This window comes from Lissotriton vulgaris, chromosome 9 (genome assembly GCF_964263255.1).
Source record: "Lissotriton vulgaris chromosome 9, aLisVul1.2, whole genome shotgun sequence".
NCBI classification, from domain to species: domain Eukaryota; kingdom Metazoa; phylum Chordata; class Amphibia; order Caudata; family Salamandridae; genus Lissotriton; species Lissotriton vulgaris.
The window spans coordinates 348,990,835-349,006,087 of record NC_141697.1 but is presented as its reverse complement, the minus strand read 5'-3'; the positions used below and the strand labels follow the sequence as shown (position 1 = coordinate 349,006,087).

The following is a 15,253-nucleotide window of genomic DNA, read 5'->3' as shown; positions in this document are numbered from 1 at the left end:
GTAACCAAGTGTACAATTGTTTGCTTAGCCACTGCATTGCCCTTCTTTGCCCCCACAAAGCTCAAAACAGCATATCTTCTAGTCTACCCTTGCATGTGTGGCAGGTCTAATATGACAATACACGTCTGGAGTCCAACGTATGCAGTCTCTCCTCCTTCTTGGACGTTGAGGAGGATAAATAAGACGAAACAGAGATGTACTAGCCATTGTGAATGGAAAATACCAGCTTAAGCGGTTGAAACACGGTAAAAGGTGGCCCAATTGAGAGGGCCTGAAATTCATGAAGCTCATGGGCTGATCACCACAAAGCAAATGGTTTTCCTAACAGAAGTCGAAGCAAAAGGGAATGTTAACTCAAGATTCAAATCCCAGGGGGGACCATATGCAGAGTAACAAGAAACAATAAGAATAAAACTGCCAGATAAAATGCCACTAGTGGTGACATAAACAAAGACAGCTGGTCAGGGAGACACATGAAGCCAGATAAAGCAGTCAAATAGCCTTCGACAGTAAGAAATAAGGCACCATGTGGTAGATCAAAACGGTGTGATTGAAGTGGGTTCAGATCATTCAAGTCGCACCAATGAACACATTTATTCCAGTAACCGCATAAAGGGATTTTATGAAGGGTTTTCTAGGAGCCAAGATGATGTCCACAACTGAGGATGGATTGGAATGAAGGGCCAGGCCACCCTGCTGTAAGAGCAGGTCCATTCTGTGTGGGAGAGGAAGAGTGTCATGTAGATTGGTGTACTTAGACATCCTCACCCAGTGCTGCTTGAAATTCCCTCAACTTCTGCAGAACTCCTCACAGAAACAGAATTGGCATTGGGATTGCCATTGCATACTACAGGCCCTATGGCCATTTGATCCTGAAAGTATATTTCCATGCAATCATGTACATCTTAATCAAGAGGAGAGTATTTCTGTCTCTTCAGGAAAAAGATATCACTCAAGGCCCTCTAAAGAAAAGACTTATGTTGACAGTGCAAGTCAAATGCCCCGCTTTGCTGCTGGACCAACCACCCCTATCCAATCACATCCCAACACATGGTCCATGAACCCATACTGCCTTGTCAGTTGATGTAATGTACGGTTGTGGTGTCTCAAAGAACTTCAATTATGCTATTTGAGACAGAAGGGAAGACATCTTTCATTGCATGATGGACTACTAGAAACTCCAGCACATTTGTATGCAGCCACTGTTCTAACACAGACTATAGTTCCTGCTCCATTATGCTGCCCAGCTCAATGATCCAGCCCAATGCGGAGTCTGTATCTATTATAACCTGCAAATACGGTAACACGTGGACTCCTGACCTTTGCAGTGAAGCCACCACAACAGCCAACACCTTGGTCAAAACTGGCAGTGCAGTCATCAGTCCAAATGCTTGGGTCAAAAGTTGAGTGCTAAGATGCCAGAGTAGGTCTCAAGTAACCCCCGGGACGGGTAGGCTTGGAAAATGCAACTAGGCATTCTGCAGATCCAGGGTCAACAATACCTGGCTCATGGGCAGTGTCTTGAACTTATCCTGTCGAATAGGTGAAAGTCTAGGATGGCATCTGTACTTCTTGAGCACCAAGAGGTAAATCCACTGTCCTTTTCTTTCAGGTGCCTCACTTTTGAAGATTCTTTGACCAGCAGGGCAAGAACGACCACTTCCAAAATCAAGCCAGGTGCCATAGAGCAGGTACTGGTTAATAGAGAGCAGACAAGAGGGCAGGATAAGATGAAAGTACGAACAGACCCAGAAATCTTTTCTGGTCACCTCGCAGTAGTTGGAGAAATGGAAGAACCACCCTTGTTACAAGTAGGTGGCATCCATGGAGGGAGTCAAAGAGATGTTGAGGCAGTAGGTCCAGTGGAAGATGGCAGGAACTTGAACTGCTGAAATAGGTGTTGATGGCTTTCCTTAAATCCATTCCTGTCTCGACAGAAGGAATACATTATTGTACTATTTGAATTTGCTGGTAAGGTTGGTGTTGTCAGCACTGGTCTGCCCTGTAGTAGCCTTAGGCCATATGTACAAACACATTTTCCCATAGACACAGAATGGGTAAAACCAGTTGATACATCTGGCCATTTGAAACTCTCTGTACTGCTGTTGAAATTGTTTCACCACAGAGGGTAGACCCAGCAAACATGGTGTGGCTATTCTAATTTTGAAGTAGACCAAGGAGGAGTTGGCCTAGTCTATAAACAGAGGCTCGCCATTGAAGGGGATGTCCATGGGTAGATGCCTGGATATTCAGTAGCATGTATCTAAGCATGGCAGTACAAGGTAAAATAACTGCTGTGCCCATGGAGTAAGCCATGGTGTCCCCTGAATACTAGCTGCACTTAAGACGTTTTTGGAAGCATTCAAATTAGGCCTGGGTGGTAAATTCTGTTCTGCTCGCGGAATTAGGGTAATTTTGCATTCCGCAGAGAACGCAGAATTGCCAAAAATTCCACAATCCGCAGCTTCGCAGAATTTTTTGCTTGTACACGCTTTAAAACTGCATGTGCGCAAGATATTTCTCCTCGAGCACACAAACAGCATTCGCAAACAGGAAAAAAGCATTGCGAACGGGCGGAACAAGCAATTCCGTGTGTTCGCAGAACTTTTGCATGCTTGCTGAGCTTTTTTACCATTTTGTTGAGCTTTGCATAGCGTGACTACGCAAATTCCATCCACCCCTAATTCAAACCCTTATTGACCAAATTGTAGGAGGATTTTTTCTTGTGGTCAGGAAGGCTCTGGTCAGTTAATGGAGTCAAAAATACCAGCAAAACTTAGCACCATAATCAACTCTGACAATAAGGAAAAGAACAGTTTAGGGGGATGGCGTAAGTACTCCAAAAAATCCAGCAGCTGGGTCACTTCCTGTAGGAAAAAGAGGACTGTATCTTCCTATGATGATTTTATGAGACAACTTCTGGGGAAACCTTTCCCGCCTGTCTGGAGATTTGCATGAAGGGGACAGGGATTGCTTGGGCATGTCCTTTCAAGGACTGGTTCAAAAAGACAAAGTACCAGAAAAGTCAATCTCTGTGACATGTCTGCTATGCAGAAACTAGGATCATTGGTGGCACAAATATATAGGGAAAATGTTCATATATACAGAAGACTGAATGTTCCAAAGTTTCTTGCAGTGATGCTGTTCTGTACCCTTTCACCGAAAAGTGCTCTATTTCCCTAATTTGGTGATAGATATTTCTGTCAGTTAAGTGAATAAATTAGAATCTAATTTACAAAGAGTTGACTAAGTGAAACCTATTCCCACAAATTTTGTAAACATCCTTGACTACGGTCGGAGTACGTCACACTTACACAGACAAATGCCTGTGAATCAGGTTGTTAGTTCTTTTAAATTATAATGAATTTATTTATTTATTATTTATTTAAGGTTTTTATAGAGCGCGTAATCACCCGGGAGTATCTCAGCGCTATACCTAGTAGTCAGACAGGGGCACAGAACAGGAGATTAGGAGGGTTTGGGAAAGAGAAGGGTTTTGAGTGATTTTCTGAAACGGAGATGGTTGGGTTCCGTTCTAAGTTTCAGAGGCAGCGCATTCCACTGCTTGGCTGTGTGCACTGAGAATCGGCGTCCTCCTGCCCGGGCTTTCTTCACTCTCGGTACCACTAAGAGGTTTTCGTGGTCCGATCTGAGCGCTCTGGCCGGTCTATAGGGGGTGATGCAGTTTTTGAGGATTGGAGGACCTTCTTCGTGAAGCGTTTTGTGGGCCAGGCAGAGAGCCTTGAACACCACCCTCTCCCTGACCGGCAGCCAGTGCAGCTTCATCAAGGCGGGTTTCGCGGTTGTTCTGGCTGGGGTGCCCGTGAGCATCCGGGCAGCAGCGTTCTGAATTTTCTGCAGAGTGTAAAAGGTTGCTTCCGGGGCTCCCAAGTAAATGGCATTACAGTAGTCCAACCTGGACACAATCAGGCCCTGGATCAACAGTTTCCGGGAGTTAAAAGGTAGCAGGGGGAGGACTTTCCTGCATGACCTGAGAAGGCCGAAGCAAACGCCGGCCGTCTTCTTTGCCTGTGTCCTAAAGGTGAGATCTTTCTCCAGCCATACCCCTAGGCTCTTCACCTCCGCTTTGGGGGAAGGTGGTTCTCCGAGGCAGGCAGGCCAGGTGTTTGGGGGAAGGGAGATCTCTCTGTGCCCCAGGAGTAGGATCTCCGTTTTTGACCCATTGAGCTTTAGGGCAGAGTCATTCATCCACTGATGAATTTTGGAGAGGCAGCCATGGAGGTCCGAGGGGTCTTGCTTGGGGTGGGAAAGCGTTACCACCAGCTGTGTGTCATCAGCATAACTGATGATGGTTACTCCAAATGGAGTAACCACTTCCTCCAGTGTGGCCATATACACGTTAAATAACGTGGGGCTAAGTGACGAGCCCTGGGGCACGCCACACCGGAGAGGGATGGTAGGAGAGCGGCTGTCACTTTCCCAGACTTGGAAGGAACGTTGGTCGAGAAATGACGCAAGCCACTCCAGAGCTTTGTCCTTCACTCCGACATTCCCCAGGCGTTGGATAAGGACCTGGTGGCTAACAGTGTCGAAAGCCGCACTGAGGTCTAGGAGGATCACTGCCACTGATCCTCCTGTGTCCAGAATGTCTCTGGCCTTCTCCACTGCTGCCAGGAGTGCGGTGTCAGTGCCTTGGCCTGGTCTGAAACCGGTTTGAGAGCTCTTGAGCAGATGGTTGGTTTCCAAGAACTCAGACAGTTTTTTGTTGACCAGTTTCTCCGCGACCTTGCCCGCCCATGGGAGGAGGGAGATGGGTCTATAATTAGATAGATCTGCTGGATCTAGGGAAGGTTTCTTGAGGAGACCCTTAACGACCGCCGCTTTCCAGCTCGGCGGTACTTCTCCTTGAAGTAAGGAGGTATTAATCAGTGCGGTCAGCGGGGGCACTATGGTATGGATGATTTTTTTTAGGAACCGTATAGGCACCGGGTCGCTAGGGGCGCCACTCTTGATGGATGCAAGTGTGGTGGCTACTTCCTCCCTGGTAACCGGTCCGAATGAAGGCAGGTGAGGGGAGGATGGTTTCCGGGGGTTCGGGGGGAAGATGCCGTTTTCCCCTTCATTAAAAGCGGCAGCGGTCGCAGGGAGGGAGGCGAGAATCTTTTTGATTTTTTCATCAAAGAATGAAGCTAGGTTGATACATTTGTTCTCCGCTTCTTTGGGGCTCAGATGTTTCTCAGGGGGGTCAGGGACCTGAAGGAGCTCTTTAAAAATAAGGAAAGTTTCCCTGGCGGAGCAGCAAGAATTTTTTATTTTTTCATCATAGAAGACGCTTTTGGCTCTGCGGAGTGCCATTTTGTATGTTCTCATGGCTGTCTGGAATAATTCTTTTTTATTCGCAGACTTGTCCTTCCTCCATAACCGTTCTGACTTTTTGCATTCCTTTCGTAGGGCATTTAGTGCAGGGGTGTACCAAGGGGCGGGGTTGATCCTCTTGGCATGTTTGAGCGTGCTCGTTTGGGGGATAAGATCGTCTAAGGAATGAGTAAGCCAGTCGTTAAATTCTCTATCCGCAGTTTTGGGGTCCAAAGAGGGGAGGGGGGTGGATTCTCTCAGCTTAGCTTCCCATATCTCGGGTACCAGCTTGTGCCAGCGGCGCGCAAGGGTCCTGGCTTTAGGTGTTTGCGTCGGAGTGGATTTGAGACGCCAGTGCATGGGGATCAAAAAGTGATCAGTCCATGGGTAAGAGATGGGTGTCTCGGTTTTAAAGTTATTGAGATTCGTGAAAATCGGATCCAGAAGCTGGCCTTTTTCGTGTGTAGCTTGTGCATTCATAAGATGCAGGTCAACTGAGGAGAGGTCTGTCAATATGTTGGCTGCAGGGTGATCCGTGGGGTCAAGGAAATGGATATTGAGATCTCCAAGGAGAAGGAAGTTGGAGGCAGTGGATGCCTTTAGTGTAACATGATCCATCAGAGAACTGGGGAATTCCCCAAGTGGACCTGGCGGTCGGTACACTAACAGTCCTGGAAGGGAGACTGTAGGCGAAATTTGTAGGGTGAAGTCGCAGCTCTCACAGTCTTTGATATTGCCAAAGTGAATCCTACAGGTGAGATGGTCCTTGTATAGGATGGCTAGGCCTCCACCTCTGCCGACCGGTCTATTTGCGAGACGTATTTGGTATCCGGGGGGAACGGCGTTGACTATATCGAAGTCGCTGTGCGGCGTTAGCCATGTTTCTGTAAGAAACAATATATCCAGCAGATGATTTTGAACGAGGAGGTTTATTTCGTGGGCATGTCTAACTAGGGACCTGCAGTTAAGAAGTCCGAGCCGGAGGGTTTGTTGGTGTGCCAGATCCTCCGGTGGGTTGCATAGGGTACAGCCCAGAAATGGGGTATCTTCCCTGAGGATATGTGAGCAATTGGGGTGTTTGCTCGGGTTCAAAGCACGGAGCCTGTCCTGCGAGTAAGATATACGGCCTTGGGAATCGGGCATGGTGTCTGCTTTTACTTGTGTATACTGTGTTTTTAATCCTGCTTACTTGAAAAACGCTGCTACACTTAGGCACTTTATCAGACCTGACCCCCCCGCCCAGCCGAGGTCAGCGCTGACGCGGGAGAGGGATTCCCGGTGCAGGCACAGTTCCCGCCCGCCGTGGAGCCACGCCCCCTGAGCTAAGCCACGCCCCCTTCCAGTATTTAGACGCGCTGAATACGAGCGGAGCCTTAATACCTGGTAGACTCCTGAGGCACAGCCGGGAGGTTTTTAACTTTAGAACTTTCTGCTTTTACTTGTGTATACTGTGTTTTTAATCCTGCTTACTTGAAAAACGCTGCTACACTTAGGCACTTTATCAGACCTGACCCCCCCGCCCAGCCGAGGTCAGCGCTGACGCGGGAGAGGGATTCCCGGTGCAGGCACAGTTCCCGCCCGCCGTGGAGCCACGCCCCCTGAGCTAAGCCACGCCCCCTTCCAGTATTTAGACGCGCTGAATACGAGCGGAGCCTTAATACCTGGTAGACTCCTGAGGCACAGCCGGGAGGTTTTTAACTTTAGAACTTTCTGCTTTTACTTGTGTATTCTGTGTTTTTAATCCTGCTTACTTGAAAAACGCTGCTACACTTAGGCACTTTATCAGACCTGACCCCCCCGCCCAGCCGAGGTCAGCGCTGACGCGGGAGAGGGATTCCCGGTGCAGGCACAGTTCCCGCCCGCCGTGGAGCCACGCCCCCTGAGCTAAGCCACGCCCCATTCCAGTATTTAGACGCGCTGAATACGAGCGGAGCCTTAATACCTGGTAGACTCCTGAGGCACAGCCGGGAGGTTTTTAACTTTAGAACTTTCTGCTTTTACTTGTGTATACTGTGTTTTTAATCCTGCTTACTTGAAAAACGCTGCTACACTTAGGCACTTTATCACACCTGACCCCCCTGCCCAGCCGAGGTCAGCGCTGACGCGGGAGAGGGATTCCCGGTGCAGGCACAGTTCCCGCCCGCCGTGGAGCCACGCCCCCTGAGCTAAGCCACGCCCCCTTCCAGTATTTAGACGCGCTGAATACGAGCGGAGCCTTAATACCTGGTAGACTCCTGAGGCACAGCCGGGAGGTTTTTAACTTTAGAACTTTCTGCTTTTACTTGTGTATTCTGTGTTTTTAATCCTGCTTACTTGAAAAACGCTGCTACACTTAGGCACTTTATCAGACCTGACCCCCCCGCCCAGCCGAGGTCAGCGCTGACGCGGGAGAGGGATTCCCGGTGCAGGCACAGTTCCCGCCCGCCGTGGAGCCACGCCCCCTGAGCTAAGCCACGCCCCCTTCCAGTATTTAGACGCGCTGAATACGAGCGGAGCCTTAATACCTGGTAGACTCCTGAGGCACAGCCGGGAGGTTTTTAACTTTAGAACTTTCTGCTTTTACTTGTGTATACTGTGTTTTTAATCCTGCTTACTTGAAAAACGCTGCTACACTTAGGCACTTTATCAGACCTGACCCCCCCGCCCAGCCGAGGTCAGCGCTGACGCGGGAGAGGGATTCCCGGTGCAGGCACAGTTCCCGCCCGCCGTGGAGCCACGCCCCCTGAGCTAAGCCACGCCCCCTTCCAGTATTTAGACGCGCTGAATACGAGCGGAGCCTTAATACCTGGTAGACTCCTGAGGCACAGCCGGGAGGTTTTTAACTTTAGAACTTTCTGCTTTTACTTGTGTATACTGTGTTTTTAATCCTGCTTACTTGAAAAACGCTGCTACACTTAGGCACTTTATCAGACCTGACCCCCCCGCCCAGCCGAGGTCAGCGCTGACGCGGGAGAGGGATTCCCGGTGCAGGCACAGTTCCCGCCCGCCGTGGAGCCACGCCCCCTGAGCTAAGCCACGCCCCCTTCCAGTATTTAGACGCGCTGAATACGAGCGGAGCCTTAATACCTGGTAGACTCCTGAGGCACAGCCGGGAGGTTTTTAACTTTAGAACTTTCTGCTTTTACTTGTGTATACTGTGTTTTTAATCCTGCTTACTTGAAAAACGCTGCTACACTTAGGCACTTTATCAGACCTGACCCCCCCGCCCAGCCGAGGTCAGCGCTGACACGGGAGAGGGATTCCCGGTGTAGGACACGCCTCCTTTTCTGAGGCCACTCCCTCCGAAATCCCCATAAACACATGTGCCTCCACCGGACGCGCAGCGGACGGGCGCAGCGGGCGCGCCGTCTGCGCGCCGAAGGGTCTTTGAATTAATACCAAAGACCCTCAATTAAGTTAATGTTCATGTTGGCTCTAAAGCAACGCTGAATTGCGGCATTGATCAAGGACAAATTGATAATACATGGAGCTCCTATAAAGTATTATAAAATGTGCAATGGGCTGTGTATCCTCTACCTGTATCAGGAGTAGCATGTTCGTATCAGGCAATGGAGCCTTCAGTTTCAGAGCCTGCAGCAAATCCAGGATCACACTTCGGGTAAGATAGAATTTATCTCTCTCCTAGAAATACAAAGGATAACAGAAGATTAGCAATGGAAATTAAAATAATCTCGCAAAGTTTAATCAGCATGTCCTCATGGTGTTTTCTTTGTTGGAGTAAATGCATAATAAAGGACTGTATCAAGTACCAAGTATTGACATGACTTCCCAAAAGATGAGGTCATAGGTCGAATACTTTAAATATCATAGAACTCTGAGGTGGCTGTTAAAGCAGGAAAGTGTGTGGTACCAATAATTTAGCTTTTAGAATATCAGATGCACAGGTGCATATATACATACTTGCCCCCCTCCCCCCAGGACGAATAATACTAAATCCTTCCTTCTTTGGCAGAAAATTCAGGTTCCAGCACTAAGGGATGCTCTCCTAACCACCAACCTGCCAGAAACGATAAACTTTGGATTAAGGCAGCTAATGGCAAATCTTGCGGAAATAAAAAGTAAAATTCTAAAGAGAAGTAGCCCCTCCACTCCCTGGTATACCTCTGAACTTAAGGCCTTCAAACAATACTGTCAGAAACAGGAGACAATATGGAGGAAGGACTGCAGTCCAACTGAAAAAGGAAATTACAAACAATGCATTGCCAAATATAAAGCCCTTATTACAGCCACCAAATACAAATTCAATACGCTAAAAATAGAACAGGCAAAAAGCCTCCTCTAAAGAGCTCTTTCGTACTATCACTACTTTAACTGCCATTCCTACTCCCAATTCCACCATAATCAGTAGTAATCTTTGCAATGACCTGGCATTCTTCATTCAGAAGAAGGTTCAGGACATTTTCTGATAGTTTTCTGACTACTAATCAGTGTGTTCTAGTGCCTGCCCTTTTCTACACCGATGCAGATGAGGAATCTAAGTCTATGATAGAATTTTCAAAGCTATCTGAGAAAAGAATCAGACAGTTGATCCTGACCACTAAGTTAGGTCCCTTAACCCCTTCCATAATTCAGATGATCCCAGATATTGTGGCAAAACCGCTTGCTTCTAATTTTAACACCATGTTTCAATCAGGGATTTTTCTTGAAGACTGGAAGAAAGCTTCGGTTTTGCCACTTTAAAAACAAATCTAATCTTGATCCCCTAGAAATCAACAACTACTGTCCTATAGCCGGGCTGCCTTTTCCAGCCAAACTTGTGGAAAAAGCAACGAATGAACATCTTTCATTGAAGAAAATGATCCATTGGATTCCTCTGAATTCGGGTTCCACAGTGGATATGGCACTGAGACTGCCCTTATAGTTGCTATAGAGGAGATTCTTCAACCTAGGATGGTGGCAAAAGAGCGGTGGTCTTACTTCACCTTTCCACCACATTTGATATGTTCGACCTCGGTCAACCTCATGTGGTCGACCGATTAAGCCCTTTAGGAGTTAGGGGCTAGGTGATTGCCTTACTTAAATCCTTCCTGATCTCTAGAGTTCAATCAGTTCATCTTGATGAATACACTTTCAAATCCTATGTTTTACCATGCAGTGTCCCCCAAGGCTCATCATTGAGCCCATCATTGTTGAACATCTAAGTTACTCCGATGGCAGCAACTATGAGGTGTTTTGGGTTCTCATTAGTCTCTTATGCCGATGACACTCAGATGGTAGTATCCCTCTCCAATTCTAATCAAGGCACTGATTAATCTTTTTGAAACTGTATGACCGCAGTTAGCGACTGGATGGGAAAAACTGCCTCAATTTTAATTCAGCCGTAACGGAAGTGATGCTGTTTGCCCAAAACACATGCTGGCCCAACGATATGGAGACTCTTCCCATCCCTAAGAATAAAGTCAGAAACCTAGGCTTCATACTGGACAATATATTAACATTCAAGAATCAGGTTAAGGCAGTAATCTTTAAAAAAACTTGAAGAAAATAAATAACAAATCTGATCCCTCACGGCCTTCTGAAAACAGTGGTCAATGCTTTAGAACTTTTACGCATCGACTCCTGCAATGGCCTCTATCTCAGTCTGCAAGTGAATATTATACAAAAATTGCGAACTGAACAGAATTCCGCAGCTAGAATACCTAAATATCTGCAGAAATTCTAATCTGCTACCCCAGCGTTGAATGAGCTCCACTGGCTTCCAGTGAGAAAGGGGGCTGCTTTTAAATCTTTATGTATTGCCTATAAGGCGTTAGCGGGTACAGGTCCTGAGTATTTGAAAAATAAATTCTGCTGGAATACTCCTAATAGACCCCTCTGCTCCAGTCTGGGGAAAACAGTTTTTGTGCCTCGACACAGACAAACTACTTGGGGGTGGCAGAGGCTTTGTGAAAAACACTGCACTCATTTGGAATGAACTTCCTCTTGATTCAACAACTGCCCCCACTTAAAAACTTGGCTTTACTGCAAATAAATACTTTTACCCTATTGTTATCTCTGCATCTTCTCTTGTTCGGATCCATGCCAGACGCCTCAGGGCATAAGAGCACTTTATAAAACCCAAAATAAAATCATACAACACATTCTAGAATTAAAGAAATATTTATTTACTTGTACACTATCTAAGCAGTACATTTTGATTAAGATCAGCACTTTTGTTTGACCTCCTTAATAACTGCCAGAGATATGACTTCTTTCCTCTGAATGATATAATTTGCAATCGTCAGTAATGGAGGAGTGAATGAGATTTAACTAACTTGTCAAGCTGTTAAATGTTCTCTCCTTCCATATCAGGATTATGAGTAATCCCATGACATGCATGTTTTCCCCACAGAAGCTCTGGCAGAGCAGCAAATTTCTGGGCACAAATCCGGCCAGGAATTAAAAAGTATTAGGGGAATCAGTGTTTTCATTGTTCAGTGTTCAGTGTTAACTCCGATTTCCCTAACTATTCAATATTGCTAAGTGGACACTTGAGGTCCTACTTACAGTTCTGCTGACCCATCATGTTGTGACCTTTCTCTGCTTTTTTGTGACCTTTGACCCTGCTTGCAGGTAGGTCGCCCCCACGCCGCTGCTCGTCACCTGACTGCCTGGTTCCTGCCTCCTTGCTGCCTCCTTGTTTCCTGGGTTTTTCTCTCCCCTCTGCCCTGTGCACCAGTTCCCCCCGCCCCCCCTGCCGCTCCCGATCCGACCCTTTCCCGCCACTGCATCCCTGCGGCCCGCCCCCCGGCAGACTCATTCTCCTCCCCGCTCCCGCCTTCCAGCTGCTCCTCCCTCCCAAGCTACCTCATATGCAAGCCGAGAAGCAGCCGTGCAGCGGATGCGCACAGCGGGCGCGCGCTGGCGCACCGTGCCCATCTGTGCCTGGAACGTGCCCAGTGCCAGAACCCCTGGACCCCGACGCCAGCACCCTCCACGCACTCAACGCCGGCCGAAACCACACCTGCTTCCAGGCCGCCCCGGAAACGGACCCACGGACCCTTCACCTGCGACAGAACCACCAAACCTCCAAGGACTGGACCCAACCATCTCCGCGTTATACTCCTCAACACCCGTTCAGCACGCAAACACGCCGTCGAGCTCTGGGATCTGCTCGACACCTCCGCGCCAGACGTGGCCTTCCTGACATCACCGAGTGATAATATATGTGGTGAAGAGAAAGAGGTGCAATCAGGACCATACTCTTTTAGAATCACCGTTTTGGACCTTCAAGTGACACATGAGCCCTAACGAAGTTCAAACGAACGAAACGCGTTGGCTGAGTTTTTAAAAAAGATTAAAAAAGAATAAAGAATTTTGGATAAATTTGGAGCTCCTTTGTACTTTGTTTATTGGTGCACCGTCCTTATCTACATAAGCTTTAGGATCTGTCTGACAGTGGAGTATTTGTGCTGCAAACTCCGGATGCGTTTTGCACAACTCATGGACTTACATTTTTACTCCGAAATTGAAGTGCATAACCACGGTCAGCCGCTCAGTTCTTTCTAATTCACTCTGAGATAATAGTAAAGACCTCCATTCCAACAGTCTTGTTATGAGGGCCTCTGCCTCTCGCTGCCTTAAAACCACATCTCTACTTCCTTTCTTTGTTTCTTCCTTCTGGACATGTTTGCCAACCCATGTAGGATTCTAAACCCAAGTTTTAAGATATATATCCTACATGTCATGAGACCGTCATAGGACATGACAAAGTCCCAACCCAATTGCCATTCAGCAGGCACCTGAAGGCACCATGAGGGATCATTCTGCTGCCTGCATACTACTGCGTAACTGTTACCTGATTCTCTGCAATGATCTGAATCATATTCGTGCTCATATTAAAGTTCAAAGCCCTCTTGTCTCCCAGCTAGGTGGACTCTGTCAGTTTGTACGTATGAATACAGTACTTCATCACATGCAACCCTAGCCAAAAGTAAGCAGAGCAGGGTCAAGACAAGCATAGACTCCAAGTGCAAGTGATGGGAGACCTAGTTGGTTTGTGGACACTTAATGCATTGTGATGAGTTGTCTTTTAAAGGGGTGAGACTTCAACTCCTAAATTGCAGCAGTATTTGGAGTGGTCCGATTGGATACACAGATGTTGCTGAATAACCATTACCTACACAGATTGAAGCTACAAGGCTGTAATGACAATCAAGCACTGGCAAAGTGCAATAAAAATCTAAAGCCCCAGTGATAACAATCACCTTCATTTCGTACATTGGTGCTTCAATTATAGAGGCTAATAAAAGAACAGTGCTTGTAAATTGTAAACTCGGTTCCTCATCTGCCCTTTGCACACATATCCAGATATGTCGAATATTGATAGGTAAACAAACATTCCAGACATAAACCAAACAGATGTACATTTTGGGAATGATCTCTGTCTGCAGAAGGCAAAAATGTGCATGGGCTACAGACTGCTGCAGTGGGCTGTTCAGGATTCAGGTCATCCCGTCGTACAGTAGTTTTTGAAAAACAATCAGCCTTCGTCTGTACCCAGAGTGCACTAATCAATACTATTGATCAAACACTACATCAACGTAATTACTGATTAGCGAAACCACATACAAACTGCTGACACGCCTGAGACTCCCCATCGATTGCAGGGTTTAACTTCTGACTTTCTCACTTACAGGAATTAATTGTTTTTTTCCAGCTGGTAATAAAGAAGATTGCAAAAGGCATAATCACCTTGGTGAAGGCCCGGTAGCATAATCCGCACAGCTCTACCAGATAGGAGAGAGTGAAGACGGCGTTCTGAAGCACGAAGCTGAGCAGCTTGGAGAAGGGCTCTAGCAGACTCTGGAATGAAATATGATGTTAAGAAAATCAATACCTAAAACCCTTCATCAAAATAAATAATAGTAAAGTTCAGAAGCTCAGACATTGAAATAGAGGCTTTATTTCAGGTTGCGAAGTATATCGTTGGGGCAAATACCTCTACTGATATATTATTCCCTGATGATGCAATGCACAATCACGTAGATCACTTAATCCATAACTAACAGGTAGCACTTGAGAATTCTTGCACTTAAGGTTATTTTATTTTTCAGGAAGTATCAAATACAGGCTAATGTGTTACAATAAAAGCCTTAGTCACAATTCCCCAGGCACCATTTTAAGAGAAAACACTGTGAAAACAGATTACATTACCGTGTCAGATGGCACAACACATATATTAAATATTTCTGGCAATTCACACAAATGAAATAGACAGAAAAGGTGAAATAAAGTAAAATACTAAGGTTAAGCTGCAAAATTCCATAAAAAAAAGAAAGAACGAAATGCAGCCCAAGTGGACTGGGCCTCTGCAACAATCTCTCTCAATTCTTCAGCAACAAAATCATTAACATTTACAGCAACCCCAGCCTGGCACCAGACCACACAGACTGCGCTAAATGCCTCCTTTTCTTAGCCAAAGAACCAATGAAAACCTCATGGACAGTTACGGATAAGCTCAATCCTGCACCCTTAATATTTTTGCTAAAGACGTGGCTCAACAAGCAATTAACCCTTAATCATGCAATTATGAATAATGTCATGTCCCTAGATTATTCTAAAAAAGTTCCACGGTTGGATTATCTGAGGAAGTCCTTCGAACAACTGGGTCGTCCTGAACTCTTCGCATCTCCATCGTGCATCAGGAAAGAGGATGTAGACTTGACTAAAAAGCACTTTATGATGAGGGCAAGACTAGGCTGCGAGGAAAGGGAAATGCAGAAAACTACAGTCAGATCACAGGCCATTTCATATGTTCTTATTGATTAAGTTTAGATTTAATTTGATTCATTTTTACCTGGGCAGTTATCAGTCATGGGTCAAACCAGAAATAGCCTCACCTTGCATCTGTGATAATTTTTCAACCCAAGATACCATGCATTTTGTTATGTTTTGTGGTTTGTTCTCAGAGATACGTAAAAATATTTGCTGCCAATTTTAAGGGAGGCAGGCTTCC

The 15,253-nt window shown here is 46.5% G+C and overlaps 1 protein-coding gene across 1 annotated transcript in view; it reads right to left on the bottom strand.

The window, feature by feature from the left end:
- UNC79 (unc-79 subunit of NALCN channel complex) overlaps positions 1-15,253 on the bottom strand; it is a 644,685-nt gene that overhangs the window by 105,155 nt on the left and 524,277 nt on the right. Inside the window, exons 43-44 of the mRNA XM_086937713.1 lie at positions 13,990-14,100; positions 8,833-8,937 (exon numbers count right to left, since the gene is read on the bottom strand). Coding sequence (XP_086793839.1) covers positions 8,833-8,937; positions 13,990-14,100 — 216 coding nt within the window. The remainder of the gene's footprint in view (positions 1-8,832; positions 8,938-13,989; positions 14,101-15,253) is intronic.